The sequence below is a fragment of the Gymnoscopelus braueri genome (genome assembly GCF_963280865.1).
Source record: "Gymnoscopelus braueri genome assembly, chromosome: 9".
Classification (NCBI taxonomy): Eukaryota; Metazoa; Chordata; class Actinopteri; order Myctophiformes; family Myctophidae; genus Gymnoscopelus; species Gymnoscopelus braueri.
Window position 1 is genome coordinate 21,346,115 of NC_137610.1, and position 17,482 is coordinate 21,363,596.

General features: G+C 42.6%; 1 protein-coding gene across 3 annotated transcripts in view; it reads left to right on the plus strand.

Moving 5' to 3' along the window:
- Window positions 1-17,482, plus strand: part of furinb (furin (paired basic amino acid cleaving enzyme) b) — a 116,879-nt gene that overhangs the window by 63,712 nt on the left and 35,685 nt on the right. For all 3 annotated transcript variants that reach the window (XM_080437618.1, XM_080437620.1, XM_080437619.1), the window contains 2 exons: window positions 1,982-2,110; window positions 2,282-2,358. In XM_080437618.1, coding sequence (XP_080293744.1) covers window positions 1,982-2,110; window positions 2,282-2,358 — 206 coding nt within the window. The remainder of the gene's footprint in view (window positions 1-1,981; window positions 2,111-2,281; window positions 2,359-17,482) is intronic.

Genomic DNA, 17,482 nt, shown 5'->3' on the forward strand with positions numbered 1-17,482 from the left:
TGCTTTTTACTTTGATAGTGCGGTTGAACCTTTTTGGATATATATTATTAAAAGTGTTTGTCTAGTCGGAAACAAAGAGAACATGAAGATAGGGGAGGATTTAGGGCAATAAACCTTTTTTCAGCTGGTGGGTGATCGCCATATCAATATAATATCGAATATCGGGATATGAGACTAGATACAGTATAATCCGGGATTTTGGTCATCATAATATCGCGATCTAGGTTATAATAATATTGTCTTTTCCTGATCTTGAAGGGATTAATCTCACAGGAAATTAATGCACTTTTCAGACCTTTTGACGACTGTTGGAGCCAAGTTAAATAAACAGTGAATGCCTCATCATTTCCACATTACTGAGTGATAGTTTCACAAAATGTGCTTGTGTGTAAAATATCTCCTAAAGGCACCCACCGTCATCCCCAAAATATGGTCACTTTTGTATTTATTGAGGCATTTTATTGAGTTATTCGGTCAGAAATATTGTGACATTTGATTTTGTCAGTGCGTGACTGAGGCCAGACGTGGCACCAAAGCGTCCTGTAATGCGCCTTCATGTACGTGGCTGTGTGTATGGGAATGGCATCGGTGCCAGTGCAGAGCCCACAGCCGGGGGATGTAAGCTCCTTAGCTAAGCACCCTGGCACAGCATCCAGAGCAGCTCAGCAGGACATAGAACAAAGGGGCGGAAGAGGTGAACACAGAGGTGTTAACCATTTTGCCCTATTTTCTCAATTTTTTCTCAATCTTTCAAGAATGATTTAAAAAATGGCTATTTAATTCGATTTAGATACATCTCCGAGCTCACAACATGAGCTTGTAACAGTATTTCTTTTTTTTTAATAGCGTATCCGTCTGCTTTTCTCAGTACTGATACTGTCCTCCCTTGTTTATCCAGCTCCCCCAACAACCCCCCTCCCTCCCGTCTCGCGTAGCTTGCTCTCATCACCTCGCTGTTTGGAGAGAAGCTGCTCTGTTCTCGTCTATGAGCAAGGTGAAAGCTCTCCCCGAACATTGCAGCTGGTTCATCTCCCTCTATCTGAGCGAAACAATGGCACGGGAGCTCACGCTGCACATTTAAGTCCTGCAAAAGAAAAGACTTCTCCCCAGGCTTTGGGTGAAGGACAGTATCATTAGCAAAGAGTTTCAGATTTGTCCATATGCACCACCAGACCACTACGTTTGAGTGTTTTGTTTTTCGTTTTTATTTACAGTCATACATTAGCAGCGCTGGGTGATATTGACAAAATCAAATGTCACAGTATTTTGGATCGAATACCTCTATCGAAATGTTGGCGATGACTTGGAGCTTTCAGGATATATTTACAAAACTAATGCGTGTATGATGACCAAATAGAGGCATTTCACTCAACTTCAACATCGTCCGTCTAATAAGGTCCTTTGCTATTAGAGGTTTGTCCCGCCACGTGGCCTTAACACCTACGTCGCACCCCCGATCCGACTGATATGCCCATAAATGGAGATCTCTGTATCTGTCAGTCCTTGTCCCTTTTGTGATGGCTCATCCTATTTGTGTGTAGTGTTGCTGTGATTCTAATGGTGTTCTCTGTTCATGTGTTGGAGGAGGGGACCAGCCTGCAGGGGTGTGCCTAGAGGATGAGGCACACCTGACTCCAATCATCCTCTGGAGTTTTTAAGCAGGCTGGTCAGGGCTATTCTGCCTCTCTCTCCTACACATGAACAGAGAACACCATTAGAATCACAGCAAATTGCTGTGATGCAACACTACACACAAATAGGATGGGTCATCACACTTTTATGCCCATATATGAAGATCCCTGATGTCAGCAGTATATGCCGATATATGGGCATGTCCCCTTTATTCCCTTACATGGAGATCCCTGATGTCATCAGTATATGCCCATATAAGGGCATGCCCCCTTTTGTGCCCATATGGCCGACTGATTTGTTTGCGACGTAACAGCCTCTGTGTGTGTGTGTGTGTGTGTGTTACCTCCAGTCCAGCCCAACCCACCAGGACCTGAACGCCAAAGAAGCTTGGGCTCAGGGCTACACAGGGAGAGATGTGGTGGTTACCATCCTGGATGACGGCATTGAGAAAGACCACCCTGACCTGATCAACAATTACGTGAGTAGAGGGATAATACAAGGAGGAATACAGCCTTTTGAAATAGCTTCCTTTTTTTTCAATGCCGCTTTTTAATGGCTACAGAGGAAAGAAACTTATGAAGATGGCTCAGCCAAGGTGAACACATAAAAATAGATGAGAATATAATATTTCCTTTGGTGTCTGCCTCAGGACCCGGAGGCCAGCTATGACGTCAACGATGGCGATAGTGACCCACAGCCACGATACACTCAGCGCAATGAGAACAGGTAATTATCTCACCAATTGCATCAATCTGGCAGATGTGTTCCCAGAAAGTGGCTTTAATTGCTGCAAAATGTTTTGATGATTTCTACATGATTCAACCCAGCCCGAGTATGAGTATGAGGGGGAAATGGATGCGTGCAGAAAAATGAAAGCGAAATGCTGTGTGATCTTGGCTCAGTCTTTCTTAGTTTCAAGTTAGTTTCGTCCTTCAAGCAACCCCTGTACATGCACTCAGAAGCTGTCCTGATTCTCTAAAAAAACATCTCTGACAAGGACATCACACAGAAATGTCTGGCTCTGTGCGGTATCATTAATAATTCCCTATGAGAATAGTTGCCAGGGAATGAAACCAATGCGGGGAGGGAAAAAAATAGTCCAGCAGAATTGAGCGATGGCACCGTGCTGTGCTATCCTAAAGCCTTTTGGCACCAGCGCTGCCAGCTGACTGGTATTTAACGTTTAACCCATTAAGACCTGAGGCCGATTCTACACATGCCTTCTACTGTAAATCAAGGACCCAGAAAATGATAGTGTGAAAGTGTTTTGTGCCAGGGACCCCCCAGAAGAGAAGATTTGTGTTAAAACATTCAAGATTTTTCAAGCACTTTCAAGATTTTTCAAAAATGTTCAAAAATAGCAGATGTACAGTACAAGCTCGCAGCGCGCCATGAAGTGACGTGCTGTGAGCTTGTGTTTCTGCTATTTTTGAGAACCATTGTTCTAAACCACTGTTCTAAATCCTAAGAGTTTTCTGAAAAACGCATATAGCTCATTTCTAAAATGGCACAGAGCTTTCCCGGTTTTAATGGTTTAAAACCCAATTATATTAGGTTTGAGACGCAGCGCCGCAGTCACAATTGCAACGCTTCTGAAGTATAGGTTCCCTTAAAACTAAGTGTCTCTCTGCTGTGCTTCGGTAAACCGGCTGATCTGCCATAGCCGCACGGAAAGGTTTTCCGGTGCCACAACCCCAGCCCAGAGCCACTTTGGCAGATTGTTTACGGCAGATGAGAAGCTGCAAAACCGACTTTGAAGTGCACCGCGGGATTAGTCTCAGCCATCCCTCCCTCCTCCTTTTCTTTCTGGGACCACTGCCACAGTCTTTTTGTTGTTTTTTTATTTTTGTTTCAACGCGTGACAGCCACTGACAGTTCAGGGAGACACTGAATGAGTCCCAAGTCTTTCATAACACTGTAGAGACTATCATATAGAAGAAAGGGGGGGTGTTTTGTATTTCTGATTTTTCTTCTTTCTTCTATCTGACCAGGAAATCTGCCTTTACATTAATAAACTATAAAAATAAACAAAACTTGGCAAACAGGTCCAGTCCTATGCCATACTTAAATTATTTTCCAATCTCGACATTGTGGGCCAGTAGTCCTAACGGTGCTGCTCCAGCAACCGTTCACAAGTTGTACGTAATATCACTTTGCAACGTTCACCACAATGTGGGCCCAACTGAGCAGAAGTGTTCATATACTTATTATAAAGTCCATCATTCTCTTTTTAAAGATGTATTTGTTGGGCTTGATATTCACTTGATAGTGAGGTGAAGATAGGACAGGAAACGGGGAGAGAGACATGGGGAGTGACACGCAGCAAAGGCCGTCGGGATCGGGACTCGAACTTGGACGCACTGTCAGGCTACATTGGAGCCTAGGTGCCCGGTCCGCATCATCATTCTCTTTTTATCATAGACTGTAAAACAAATTAAGCCTATCTCTTCTCAATTTTGTTCTCATTTGACGCCAAAATGGATACATCCTCTGACTACACGTCGTCCACAAAAATGATAGCCAGATATTTGATGGCAATGGTTTTGTCCTCCGTGTTAGGTGTTGTTTCTTGCCTTTGAGCTTGAGGCCGATCTTGGTGATGGCCTAGTTTTCCTCTGGACCAGCGTGAACCCCAGTGTCTCCACCCTGCAACTCATTTAGAATGAATGAATGAATGAATGTATTTGGTGATAAAAGGAAAGAGCACAATAGTCAATAGTCCTTTATAGTGCACACATTTTAGATATTTCAGTGTGTTCTGTGCACACGTCCGTAGCATGGAAGTGTCTTTGTGAGACCAGTAATGGAGGCAGGCTGGTAAGGTGCAGTGTTTACTTGTTCGTATGAATGAAAGGTTTTTCATTTTCTTTTGAGCTCCCGGGTGATAAGAGTACAAGCTCTGAAGATGTGTTTGAAGTGGATGAAGATGGAGCAGATAGAAGATGGACAAAATCCACAAAAAAACTACAAGCTAATGGATGCATAAGGAGAATAATTAATTTGGTGTAATACTCAGCATCCACTCAAAACTCAGAAATAGTTACAAATGGATGGTTTCATTGGTTTGTGATGGATAAACTGCACTCAAAACTAGAGTAGAGAAGTAGTAGAAGTAGACAACATTTCTGGCTATTTTGTTTCTTTGTTCTATGAAAATATCTTTATACTTTTACTTTTGATACTTTAACACTTTCACCCAAGTGGTTTTCTTATGGGTGACTTACTCACCAAAGATTACATTTACCCGCTCTTGGGTTCCTGTAGCAGTATCTTGACTGCAAATGCAGTGTTGGTAGGTGTTAATTTGGGACACTGAGTGTCACTAACATAACTCCATCCTAAATAGTAGCCTACATTTTATTCTTATCTGTTAATGGTTGATTAACCATTAACGAGCTTTGGTTAACGGTTATGAAAAAAACGTTAAAAATTGTCATCCTGTACAACCAGCCATCTAATAAAAATTATTTACATTTAATTTTACATTGGAACATGGAATATGTTCTAGGGGCCACAAGAAAGCTCTGCTGGGGCCGGATCTGGCCGCCAGTTGATTGGCAGCCAGTTGAACATCACTGGTTTAAACTCTGCACAGTCTTTCTTTTCAATCTGAGATTGCTGTACAAGTTGCATTGATTTTCTCTTCCCTCTTTAAAAAAGATACTTGCTTTCGCATTATCAAGGTCTTCTGTTAATTGTCCTTTCGAGTAGCTACAGTTGCTTCCATCAGTTTAAAGCAGACTCCACTCTGTCCTGCTGGTCTTGGGTCTGCTTCTGGGAAAGGGGGACATAGAAGCAATGGAGGAGATTACTCCATACAGTACCTTCGCTCATGTTGGATTACTACTATGATCCATTACTTAAGACACACACACACACAGAGCACTGTGATGTACACACACCCACACCATTTTCAATGGGACTGTCAAGGCGTTTATCTCAGACGGGATCGATTTACGGCCATGAAACGAGAAGCGAGGGTGCGTCTCTGTCAATAGCGCTGAGCGGTGGGCGTTTGGAGTGACCTGTGGAGAAATGATACCCGATGAGTTCTGTAAATCCCCAATAGCGTGATACGGGCCGATGTTGAGTAATGTTCACCTCCTCGCTCTGCACAATGAGATTATATGAATATATTCATAAGAACTGGAGAATAAGAGGTAACACTCATCCCCACATCCCCCCTACCCCCCACATCCCCCCTACCCCCCTGCTGTGTAGGCCAGTTCATCTGTATTGGTAGCACGCGCGGCTGAGTTTTGAATTCACATCTATTAAGAGTTGTTCCACGATGGTGCTTTGTGTTGTAAGCTGGCAGCGCTGGCAGATATTATTGGAGCGGATTCAAGCTCAGATGGAGGCGGGTTTCACCCAAGCAGGTAATCCCTTTGTGCTCCATCATCTGAATGTTTGTCTACTTTAAGTGCCTTCGCCTAGCTCCTCCATTACAATGTTGTCAATAGTGTGGACGCAGAAGGTAAGGAGGGCCAGACAGGAATCTAGTTGGACTGATGGTGACAATTTTGCTGTCCACAGGCGGGTACAATTCCTACGGCAGGAGCCGGAGAATGTATCTCTGTCACACCTCCACTAGCGATTGCGGCATGATGTGTCCCAGTCGCCGTCTTATTATACATCAGTCTGGGTCACTGACAGATAAGTTGGCTGTGAGAGAAACAGGAGTTGGCTAAGTAGAAGAACTAATTCAATAGAAAATGCATCATATTATGAAGCGGTTTTGATATCCAAAGTGTTTCTCACTCTGTTATTATGAGCAACTAATGCCAAATACTTAAGAGATAATTAAGTAAACTCCGCCTACGGCAGAGTAAATGAGTTAAGTAATTTAGCAAATGGCAACTTTGATGTCTAAGCCTATTAGTCATCATGCCTTATCCCCGTCCCAGCCCTTGACAGTTTGACAGAAATAATCTTCAGTCTGGGTGGTCTGTTTGCTTGTGTAAAAAAAAAAAAAGAACAAGATAAAAAACACACGGCACTCGTCAAAACACCTACTCCTGTTTTCTGTGTCTTTCATGCAATGCAAAAGCGTGTCTACGCTCTGCTTGTTTACCATGCGCCTCAGCAGTTCTAATTTAGAATCTTGTTTGGAAGCTCTGCCTCGCTCCTGCTTCCGTCTTGTTTATTCTGCTCAGGACAGTCTGTTTATTTCCCAGACGGCTGAGAGGCGGCAGATGAATGGACAGACATTGAGAGGTGATGTTTGGCATGGGGCACTCGCTCGTAGACCCGATCCGTACCGTTCCCCGTCGCGCGTCTCTGCCATTAATACACTTTCTATCCAGTGAGTGGGCTGCTGTGATTGAAGGCTGCTGTTCCCCAGCCAGCTCAATAAGGCACAGGGCCACAGTGATTGAGGATGGCAGTCCTGCGCCAGACCCAGATCTACCACACATTCCCGATCACCTGGAGTCCATCAACATTAGCCCGCTCGGCTGTTGGTAGACTGACGAATGGGATCTTTAAGCAGGTGTGTCAGCGGCGTGCGAATGTACTCACTATAAGTGAGACGTTGTGAGAGAATTAATGTTTCTCTCTCATTAAGTTGCCCTGATTGCTTTAAGGCCATTCAAAAATGTGTATTCATCCTGTCTTCTGGCAGGCTTTATCCAATTACATTTCTTGAGAACCCTGGTTGAGTTATTGTGCATCTCATTTGTTCCACTCATGTCCTTTCAAACATCAAATCATTTGGTGGCCTTGGCTGGAAAGCCTTTTTGAATCAGCTTATTGGTTCGTTTTTTTCTTTGGTCGTTTAAGCGAGCGTCTGTGTTAGTGTTTTCCCTAAACACTTTACTTAAACCGAAGATGTAAGATCTGGATCTTACGAGGATAGGAATTGAAGCTTTAAGATCTGGATTGCGGGAAGAGAGGAATCGATGCTTTTAAGATCTCATAATCATCATCATCAAAACCTTTATTTCAACTCGGAGTACAGTTGAGGGGCAGGCCCTCGTTTTCAATTTAGCCAAGATACAGAACACAATACTCAACAGGTAGTCATTCATTTCTTTTATATTTTTTATTTGAAGTAGCCAATTACTTTTTTCCCCTTTTTCTCCCCAATTTAGTCGTTATGCTAATTGATTCCTCCCCACACACACTTTTGTGTTGTCACTGCTGTTGTATCTTACTGACTCACCTGCCAGTGAGGAGCCCCCACCAGGAGGACGTAGAGCCTTCGTCCTACTCCTCCCGCCCAACACTCCCCGCTGACAGGTGCCGCCCCAGGTGCAATGACCAATGTCACCCTCCCCGCCCGGCTTTCCTCCCCCGAACACGGGCCAATTGTGTTCGTGTAGACGCTCGACAAAGCCGGATGCACCACGGTGGATTTGAACCCACAACCTCTGTGGTGGTGGGCAGTGACTTTACCACTGCGCCTCCCAAGCGCTGGTAGTCATTCATATACAGCAATAATTAAAATACATGAATCAGATGACAGAAAATGCTCAAAAAACTAACATACTCAAAAAACAGATAAACCAAAAAAACATTATAAAGCAGTACAAATCTTGAACAAAAGTGTTGGAAACCATTACCCTGAATTGACCCAAAGACAGAAGTGAACAGATTTTTAAGGACTTCTGGAGCTCATTCCAAGCAGATGGAGCACTGACAGAGAATGCTGCCTTGCCTAGCTCTGTCTGAGCAAAAGGAAACGTGAGCATTAGGAAGTCACTCCAGGGGGTCTGGTAGATCTGGATCTTAATGAAGCAACCCTATACTTAGTTGACTGGAGTCCCCCAGGGCACTATACTAGGCCCACTCCTGTTTTCGCTCGACACTAAATATTCGCTATAGTACTATCTATAGTACAAGCTCACAACGGTTGTGAGCTTGTGATCTGCTCCCCCCCCCCCCCCCCAGAATAGGGACACTCGGATTCAAGTGGTTAAGATCTGGGGAGGAGAGGAATCAAAGTCTTAAGATCTGAATCTTAACGAAGCTGTAAGATCTGGATCATGGAAGTAGAGGCATCAAAGCTTTAAAGATCTGGACCTTAACGATGCTGTAAGATGTGAATTTTTGGAGGAGAGGAATACATTAGGGATGGAGAGAGCAGCTTCCTGGTTGGCTGCGCTGTGTAGAGACCTCCACCACATGAAATCCGGAACAACTGAACTGTCCAGCCCCAGGCTACGGCTAAAAGCTGAGCGAAAGAATAATCTAATCCCTTTAGCAGCGCCAAGGATCCTGGCCCATTCAGTAGCACAGATATCTCTAGCACAGATATCAACCAGGAGAGCTACTGTATAAACCAAGGTTCTGCCAAACGTGGAGTACACATAGGTCACACAGTGATAACATAATTGAACACCCATATTGCATGTCTTTGAGTGTGTGTGTGTGTGTGTGTGTGTGTGTGCGTGTGCGTGTGCGAACCCTTAAGAGTTCAAATTCACCCTGTGTGTGCATTTGTGTGTGTCCAGGCATCCACCCATGATGAGAGTTCAAATTCACGCTGTCTGCATGTGTGCATTACTGTGTGAGTGTGAGATAACCCTTAAAGGCGGTTACACACCGGCGAATATGCGAATATACGCAAAATTCGGACTCGTTCCGAATAATTAAAAGACACTTTTTTCGCGCCGCGAAACTGATGTGGAAGCTTGCATTGACTTTATAAGAAAAAAAACGTATTATTCGCATGAAAAAAATCGCCCCGGTGTGTAAGGACCATTAGAGTTCAAATTCACCGTGTGTGTGTGTGTGTGTTCATCCACCCAATCACCCATGAGACCTATAATTCCCCTAGCCCCTCTATATGCTCTTTTTTTCCCTCGCTGGATTGGCGAGAGCTTCATGTATTAGACTGTATGTGGAATTTAGGGCATTAATATGTCCCTGCTCAGCAACTAATATTCATACCTCATAGGAAATGGATTGAGTCTATTTTGAATTGGGGCCCACGTGTTCATTTAAAACTAGGGTACCAGTTACAGTACCATTGTATTCTGAATTTCTGCCACCAAAATACAAGCAATTTATCACCAAAGTTAATACTTTGTTCTCCTCATCACCACAGGTCAAAGCATCAACGTTTATCCAGGATTAAAGCTACGTTTAGGGGTAATAGTTAGGTGTAGGTTATGCATTTAGGTGTTGGTTTTAGTACAAAAGGTTCTGGTTAAATTCAGGATTTATAACAGAGATGGGAGATTAGAGTGCAAACATGTTTAGAATTAAGATCGGTTCACTGTTCTCTGGATTTAGAGGGACTCTAGATGTGTGTGTGTTGGAAAGGTTTGAACGTGGACTGCTTATTAACCACTTTCAACCTGGTGTCCTACTTTGGGCATGTCATTATCGGTGCAACTTTTCAGAAATAGCGAAAATGGCAGATCTATAAGCTCACAATGCTTGTAGATACAGTAGGCAATTTTCACTGCGAGACGCTTGAATACGGGGGGGAAAGGGGGGTATTGTTGTCACAGTACATCTGTTCATCCGTGAAATTTGTGCCCGTGGACTAGATAGGGGTCTCACTCAGGGACACTTCGACACATAGACCGGGGCCAGGAGGGTGAATAGCTGAGGGGTTAGTGAGCCCGCCTTAGCAGCCAGAGGCCCTGGTTGTCTCAGGTTCGATTCCAGGCCAGCAATGTGTCGATCTGTCCCTGAGCAAGACTTTTAACCCCTAATTGCCCCCCGAGCGCCGTAGAATGGCTGCTCACTGCTCCTAGTGATTATAGGATGGGTAAATGCAGAATTAAATTTCATGTATGTGCCATGTATTCATGTATGTGTACAGTGACAAAAAAAACACCCCAAGGAGTGGGGACTAAATTATTTTAAATTAATTATGTGAACAAGGTCCTTCTGATTCCCAGACAGCCTCTCTACCAATTCAGTAGACATCTAAAATGGGGCTTAAGTGGTTAATGTTGGTGCCAGGTAGACTGTACTGTACAGTACCTGTACTTACTGTACCTAAGCATTTCTTCTTTATTAAATAGTGAGTTAATTCTCATCTAGTTTGGTCTCAATTGTCAACCGTACAAAGAGCCGTTGTTGGCTCTACATAAACTATTGAAGGAATAAACCAAACCGCTGTTTCTTTTACATGCATATTTTTAGTAGAACAACAGAAAGGTTCATCAGTACATCACAATTTTATTTGCATCCCACCCAGTTGCGTGTGTGTGTGTGTTACACTGCATCATATAGCCTGTGGAGAGACTGCATTGTCTCGTAAAGTGCAGGGCAAGAACTAGGCCGGAATGTGTTGCCTTGGCCTGAAGCAGCGACAGATAAAAGCAATACCTCCGTCTATCCCCCTCTGTCCTCCTGATAAGATAAAGGGGTCACATTGCCTGTTTGAACAGCGTCTCCAGCTTCTCTTCTCTGTCTGCTGCTCTCCACAGCCTCTTTACAGTGAACTGGCTCTGTACAGTCACATTTAACTCAGACAGTGTACAAATGTAACCAAATGATTAGGTTACAATTGTACACTGTCCGTGTTACAAATTGATATATTGACATTGAGGATTACTGTGTGCCTTCAGGACTACAGATGAGAGGGAACAAACTTTTAGGAGGTACATTTTGAAATATTTAGAAAACGTACCAAAATATAAACATAACATTTATTTTCTATACTGATAGTTATGGTGAGCCAATTGGTTCTCACACGTTTAAAGCCGCAACCCGTAGGATTTATGTCCTGCCCGGTAACCCGGGACTTGAACCCGCCCGGGTCTTACTTGTCAACCACCTCTGGAGACCACCTCCACCACCGCACTTGTGTTAATAGTCACGTGTGCTTCAGGTAAAAAGGACCCAAACACAGGACCAGAGGTAGAAGCAGGGGTGTTCAAATCAAATGCAAGGGCTTTATGAACACTAGGAGATCAAGCACTATACTGTGTACATGAGGAAAACTCTATAATCAACCACTAGGAATATACACAAGATTTAATTAAGAGAACAAGGAGCCAAGAACAAACATGTGGCATGGAGCATAAACAGACAGATTGGATAGATAAATAAATAAATATAAATAGACGGATTGGCAGGACATGGCTGGGACACAGGTGAACATGATTAGCAATTGGAATGGTGAGACAAAACAGGCAATGGCTACAGATTACAGTTGTGTTCCTTTATTTTGTAGTAAAGTAAAACCTAACTACAAGAAAGAAACCAGGGAACAGAAAGAATTTCACTACAAAATAAGAACTCGACAAGATAGCACAACAGTGAGACAGATCATGACAGTTAATTATTGTATTAAGCCCTACCATGAAGATTGGTCAAAATAGCATTTAATTAAGTAAAAGCTTTCCGGGTACCAGCTTTAACACACAGATTATGTACAAAATAATATAATTATGTAATATAACTAGAAGTTGGTCCGGCTTCATTACGGCTGTTGCCCTTTTAAAAATGCCATAATGCCAGTGCCAAGCAAACTGATAATTCAGTCATGGCTGCATGAGGAGTTTTCACAGTCACTGCACAGTCACCTCTGAAGCATACATGGTACCTTAACTAGATGCCACAAATAATGCACCCACTGTACTTTGAGGGCTGTATTGTTCTGTTCCACCACTCAACCGACCCAACTTAAGCATCTGCTGAATATTCTAAAGGTTGCATGGTGCTCCCGTTCTCAACCGTGAATAATTGCTGTTGATGCTTTGAAAAGTGTGTACGATGATTCTTAAATTTGGCAGATTTTCCATATCTGCTGTGTAAACATTCCTTAGAAATGCAGCAATTGTAATATTTCTGTTGAGCTGAACGGTATTTTGCAGTTCTTACTATTGAGTTAGAGACTATTTATTTTTGCTAAAGAGGGGCAACGCTGAATAATTATTATAATTCATAACCTGCTTATATTTTATTACACACATTTTTGTTTCTGAGCGTGCCCAGGTTTCATATTTTACATCCACTTGGTGGGTGTGCAGTCCTGTGCACCGCGTGTAATATTTAATTTGAAGTGGATTTCTGTTTGTGCAAAAGTACAAAAATAGTTGTCTCTTTTGCCTGGGATGACTTGCGTGGGCATCTTGTATGGGCATCTTTCAGGCTCAGTTTGTTAACCAATGTACAAAATATAGGCCATATCATCAAATTAATTCTCATAGTTTATGATTTTGCCAGCATATTATTCCATAAAGGATGAAGGGGACTAAAACAATAAAGGAAATTGAAACATACTTTTATTTAGCCAATGTAAAGTCCTTAAGCCAAGCAGTTGCTCCTAGTCTGCTGTATGGAGGGTGACTAAATCATCCATTCAGTCTTTGGACAAACTTCAATGGTGTGCTCCATTGTTTGCTCCTCTCCACAAGCACACAGCGGACTCGGGCTACTGCCCCATTTGTGAAGGATGGCCAAGCAAGCAGGGGCCATGTCTGTCCTGAATCGATTGAGCGTAGACCACTGTCTCCTTGGGAGGTTGGTGCCCGGGACCTGTTGGTTGGGGTCTGACACCAGATGTTTGTTTGGGACCTCCGTGGACTCCCATTCCTTTTCTCAAGCTGATTGGATGGCGAAGTCCACTGCTGGGGTGTTCTTCCAAATTGGTCATCTAGGGTGGTGCGTTCGGATATATAGCACTGAGTGCACTGGCCAATACAAACTATTACGTGAGTGCGCTCCCGGTGCGCATATCCGAACGCACCCGTAGATGGAAGTTGAGCAGTGGGTGGGTTGTAGATGTCTGCATGGATTGGTAGAGTGAAACATACTGTGACTTAAGAATGAAATTCAGTGCACTTACAAAATGTATATCTTCACTGTATTGTGGAAACCTTTTATATCCAAAAGCATTATTTTTCAGGAAATTGAAAAAATAACCTTTGTTCCAATGGATCCAATGTAGTTATTAATTAGTCACAAGCTCTTGTTAATACTTTTCATTGGTTAAATATTTATAAAACCCACAGAATAATCCACGTTCACTTTCAAAATGTATAAAAAAGAGAAAGAATAGCCAATCTACAAGCTCACAATGTGTCGCCATGTGTCTCGTTGTGAGCTTGTAGTTTGTCAATTTTCACTACTTACTATGACGCTACGACGCTGTTGTTTGATGAAGTAGGCCATTAATTCACTGGAAAAAACAAAAGAAATATGGAGATACGAGGTTTTTGCCCGACACCAACAAACGATATGTAGGAGTATCTTAACTACTTCAAGGCAGAGAATCAGAGATAGTGTTTCTGTTTCATTCCAGTGTATTGAACGACCAACAACTGTGCTGGTAATTTGTGCTTAATTGATTGCAGGTTGCATTTAAATTAGTCATTGATTGGATAATTTGCCTCAGTGGGATGATGACATAGCCTAGATCATTCACCTAGCATTCTAATGTGATTTCAGATGCCCCTATGTAATGGGTGCAGTAATAATTGGTGTTTGCATTATGACATGGTCTGGCTGGGCGGAAACGCAACCGCACATTTTCTTGACATACATTTTACACAATGCAGATTGTTTTTGACTGAAACACCCTATTTCACCGCTCCTGAGACAAATGTGTTTATTATTGATCATGAAATTGCCAAACTGGGCGCAGGCAAGAAATATTCTGTTTGTGCCCTACAGAATTGTCAAATCGCTATAGGGCAATAACGCCTCCTTGCGCTGGCATGGAAATAGAGCCCCGAGTCCAACAGGTGTTTGGAGGTATTGTATAAGGATAAAACCACTTCACACATGTGTCCTGGAGACTGCAGGCTCATTCCAAATTAAGTGTTCTATTGTTTACCCAACTCTCTCCAACCAACTTTTACTTCTCCTGCATGACCTCACTAATCATTTTGTCATCCAGCACTCCTCTAAAGCTATTTAAAATGAGATTTGGGGGGGAGGAGTAGAAAAAAAGACATTAAGCAAAGTGCCACGGAAATCATTTCATTTCATGGGTGTTTGACAGATAAAAATGCAGCCTTATCATAAACGCCTTTGTCTGGTCTGGCACGGCTAAATCCATTAGGCTGTCTGGCTGTTTGAAACTAAACCAATCCATTGTAATCACACACACTCTCTCTCACAAACACACACATGCACACATAAACACACACACACTATAATCAAGCAGCTGTTTTGTCTATGTACCGTATATGGTCTGTAAATGGCCAGCTCCCAGCATCAGACATTTAATCATATGAAAATGCCTTCACTCTGCCCATCTTAGCTCCGCTTCCTTTCCCTGGCGTCTGTGGCCAGTCTGTGGTATGATGATATTTGCAGTCAGCAGCACGATGGCTGTTTTAAGATGCCGTGGAGGGAACAATGGCTTTGCTGCTAGCCAGGAATACAAGCACTCCAAACCAACTGCCGGCTGGCCATGCCATGCTGTGTGTCTGGTGTTTTTGGCTACTGTGGACGATATCAGTGCAGCAGGCAGCCCTGCCTCTCTATTAAGGATTATTAGAACATGTGAGGTAATGGTGTATTCACAGCATCACTAGAGAAAATGTGAAATGGTAAAAATTGTATAATTTAGCTGTTGTCGTGAATATAACTTAATGTATGTTTGTTTTGTTTATTAGTTGAGCTACGAAGTGATTGCAGATGGTAATGAGGCTGTCTGTTATACAGATGTATGTAGGCCATGAATCTTCATATTGTCGCAGTTGGGCAGAAACCTTGCATCTTTTAATGTTTTTTTGTTTTACTTAGTCGTATGACAGTGTCGCACAAAATTAGCGGAAATAGCAGATAGACAAGCTCAATGTGTCACGATACAACGCGTTGTCAGCTTATAGATCTACTATTTACATATACAGTTAAAATTTGTATATACTTATAACAGTTTTGGACACCCTACAGTGACTATATTAGATATATAACTACTGTATATAAATAAATGTACGGTATCTTGCAATTTGGTGGTCATAGGTGAAGGTCAGTGATGAGCCATGCAAGATCAACTATTGCACACCTCTGAGTATCCTAAGAATTTTTTCTTTATAAAGTATTATAACTGGGGCTGAATATGGAACCAGAACGAAAGATTTCCCATTGGCAAACAAATTCTGGAAATTACACATTAAATTCACTTTATTTCTGGATTGCTTTCAATCATTGTTGTCGTTGACCCCTTGGTATTAATTAACTTTGAAATAAACTAGGTATCACAGCTGTGCAACAATGTACCGTACTGTAGCTTAACCTCTTGATTAGTTTGATTAGGTTTTAATAGCTTTAGTGATGTATCACATCTTGCCATATGCTGTGCCAGGCTAAGGTCATCTGTCATTTAGAAATAAGCCTTGTCATGTCACGTTATTGCTTGTTAATAAATCACTTCAATCTGGTGCCTGTGCCTGATGCCAGCCAAGGTCATGTAACAAATGTCACATTTCGGAAGCTTCATTTAAATGCAGTTTGTGGTAGTTTTTCTTCAGCTCTGCTCTATGTTCCTGCCTTTTGTCTTGCGATGTGAGGCGAAAGTGTCTATTGTCTGTTATCAAAGCATAGACTTCTCATTAATTCAGAAGAAAGCAATAGCAATGTTCTCTGCAAAAAAACGGTTAGAACGGGTACATTGAGAATTAGTGGGTGGGAATTAAGTGATAGAGCCAGCCCCAGTCTAATCAGGATCACAGCTGGAGACACATTCATACTATGACCCTGTGAAATGACTTTGTCCTCTGACTCGCCATCAAGGAGCTGGCAGGATCCAACAAGGAACTTTGTAATTACTGCTTCCTCCAAAACAATAATGTGCTCATAATTTGCTGATGTTCAGATTACGGTGCACAGCACGTCCCCGGAAACGGAATGAGACAGAGTACCTCCTAATCATATATCTCTACAGTAATCAATTCAAAAAGAGTGTGCTTTCAACATCTGGAGTGAACTGAGCTCCTGAACTTCTGGGTAGTGAGTATAGCATTTTTCTTATTTAGCAAGTTGCTAGCAGTTGTACTTTAAGTGCTTTGCTACTAGTGCTGTATTGTTAGCTTGTGTTAGTCTGTAGTTTATATTTGTATTTGTGCTTTAAGCAGTAGCCCATTGATACTCTGTGTCTGTCTCACAGAGCACTTGAAGTAGTCTCAGGTAGAATAGACAAATTGATTGACCTGTTAAAGTGGCTGGGAGGGCCAACACAGCTCAAAGGGATAAAAGGCAGGCTGCTAGTGTTATTCCTTCAGTGTGCTTTCAACATCTGGAGTGAACTGAGCTCCTGAACTTCTGGGTAGTGAGTATAGCATTTTTCTTATTTAGCAAGTTGCTAGCAGTTGTACTTTAAGTGCTTTGCTACTAGTGCTGTATTGTTAGCTTGTGTTAGTCTGTAGTTTATATTTGTATTTGTGCTTTAAGCAGTAGCCCATTGATACTCTGTGTCTGTCTCACAGAGCACTTGAAGTAGTCTCAGGTAGAATAGACAAATTGATTGACCTGTTAAAGTGGCTGGGAGGGCCAGCACTCCCCGGCAGACAATTAGCAATCAATTGAAGTGGTTTAAACCAGCTCTGAAAGCGTCAGCTTTCAAAGCGGCTAGTGAACGAAGGCTAGGCGAACAAAGGCAACAGGCGACTTTGTCAAAGCCCGACTTCGTCCATGAACGAGAAGCAGTATCATTGATTAGTGCCATATATAGTAGTGCAATAGATGTAGTAGTGTAGAATGTGTATAGGAAGCGTTAGACGGAGCCCAGCGGTCCACAACATGCAGACAAATAACTTTGTTTGGCAACGGACAACCTCACCTGATAAGTACGAACCCCAGCAGAGCCCGGGAGAAACAAGAATGGATTATTTGTCCCGTTTAACGTCTGTGTTTGCTCCAGGACCCACGTTCTCATACAGAACACCACTGCAAGAGGAAATCTGGCCGATGACGTCACAGGGGTTTCCCCACC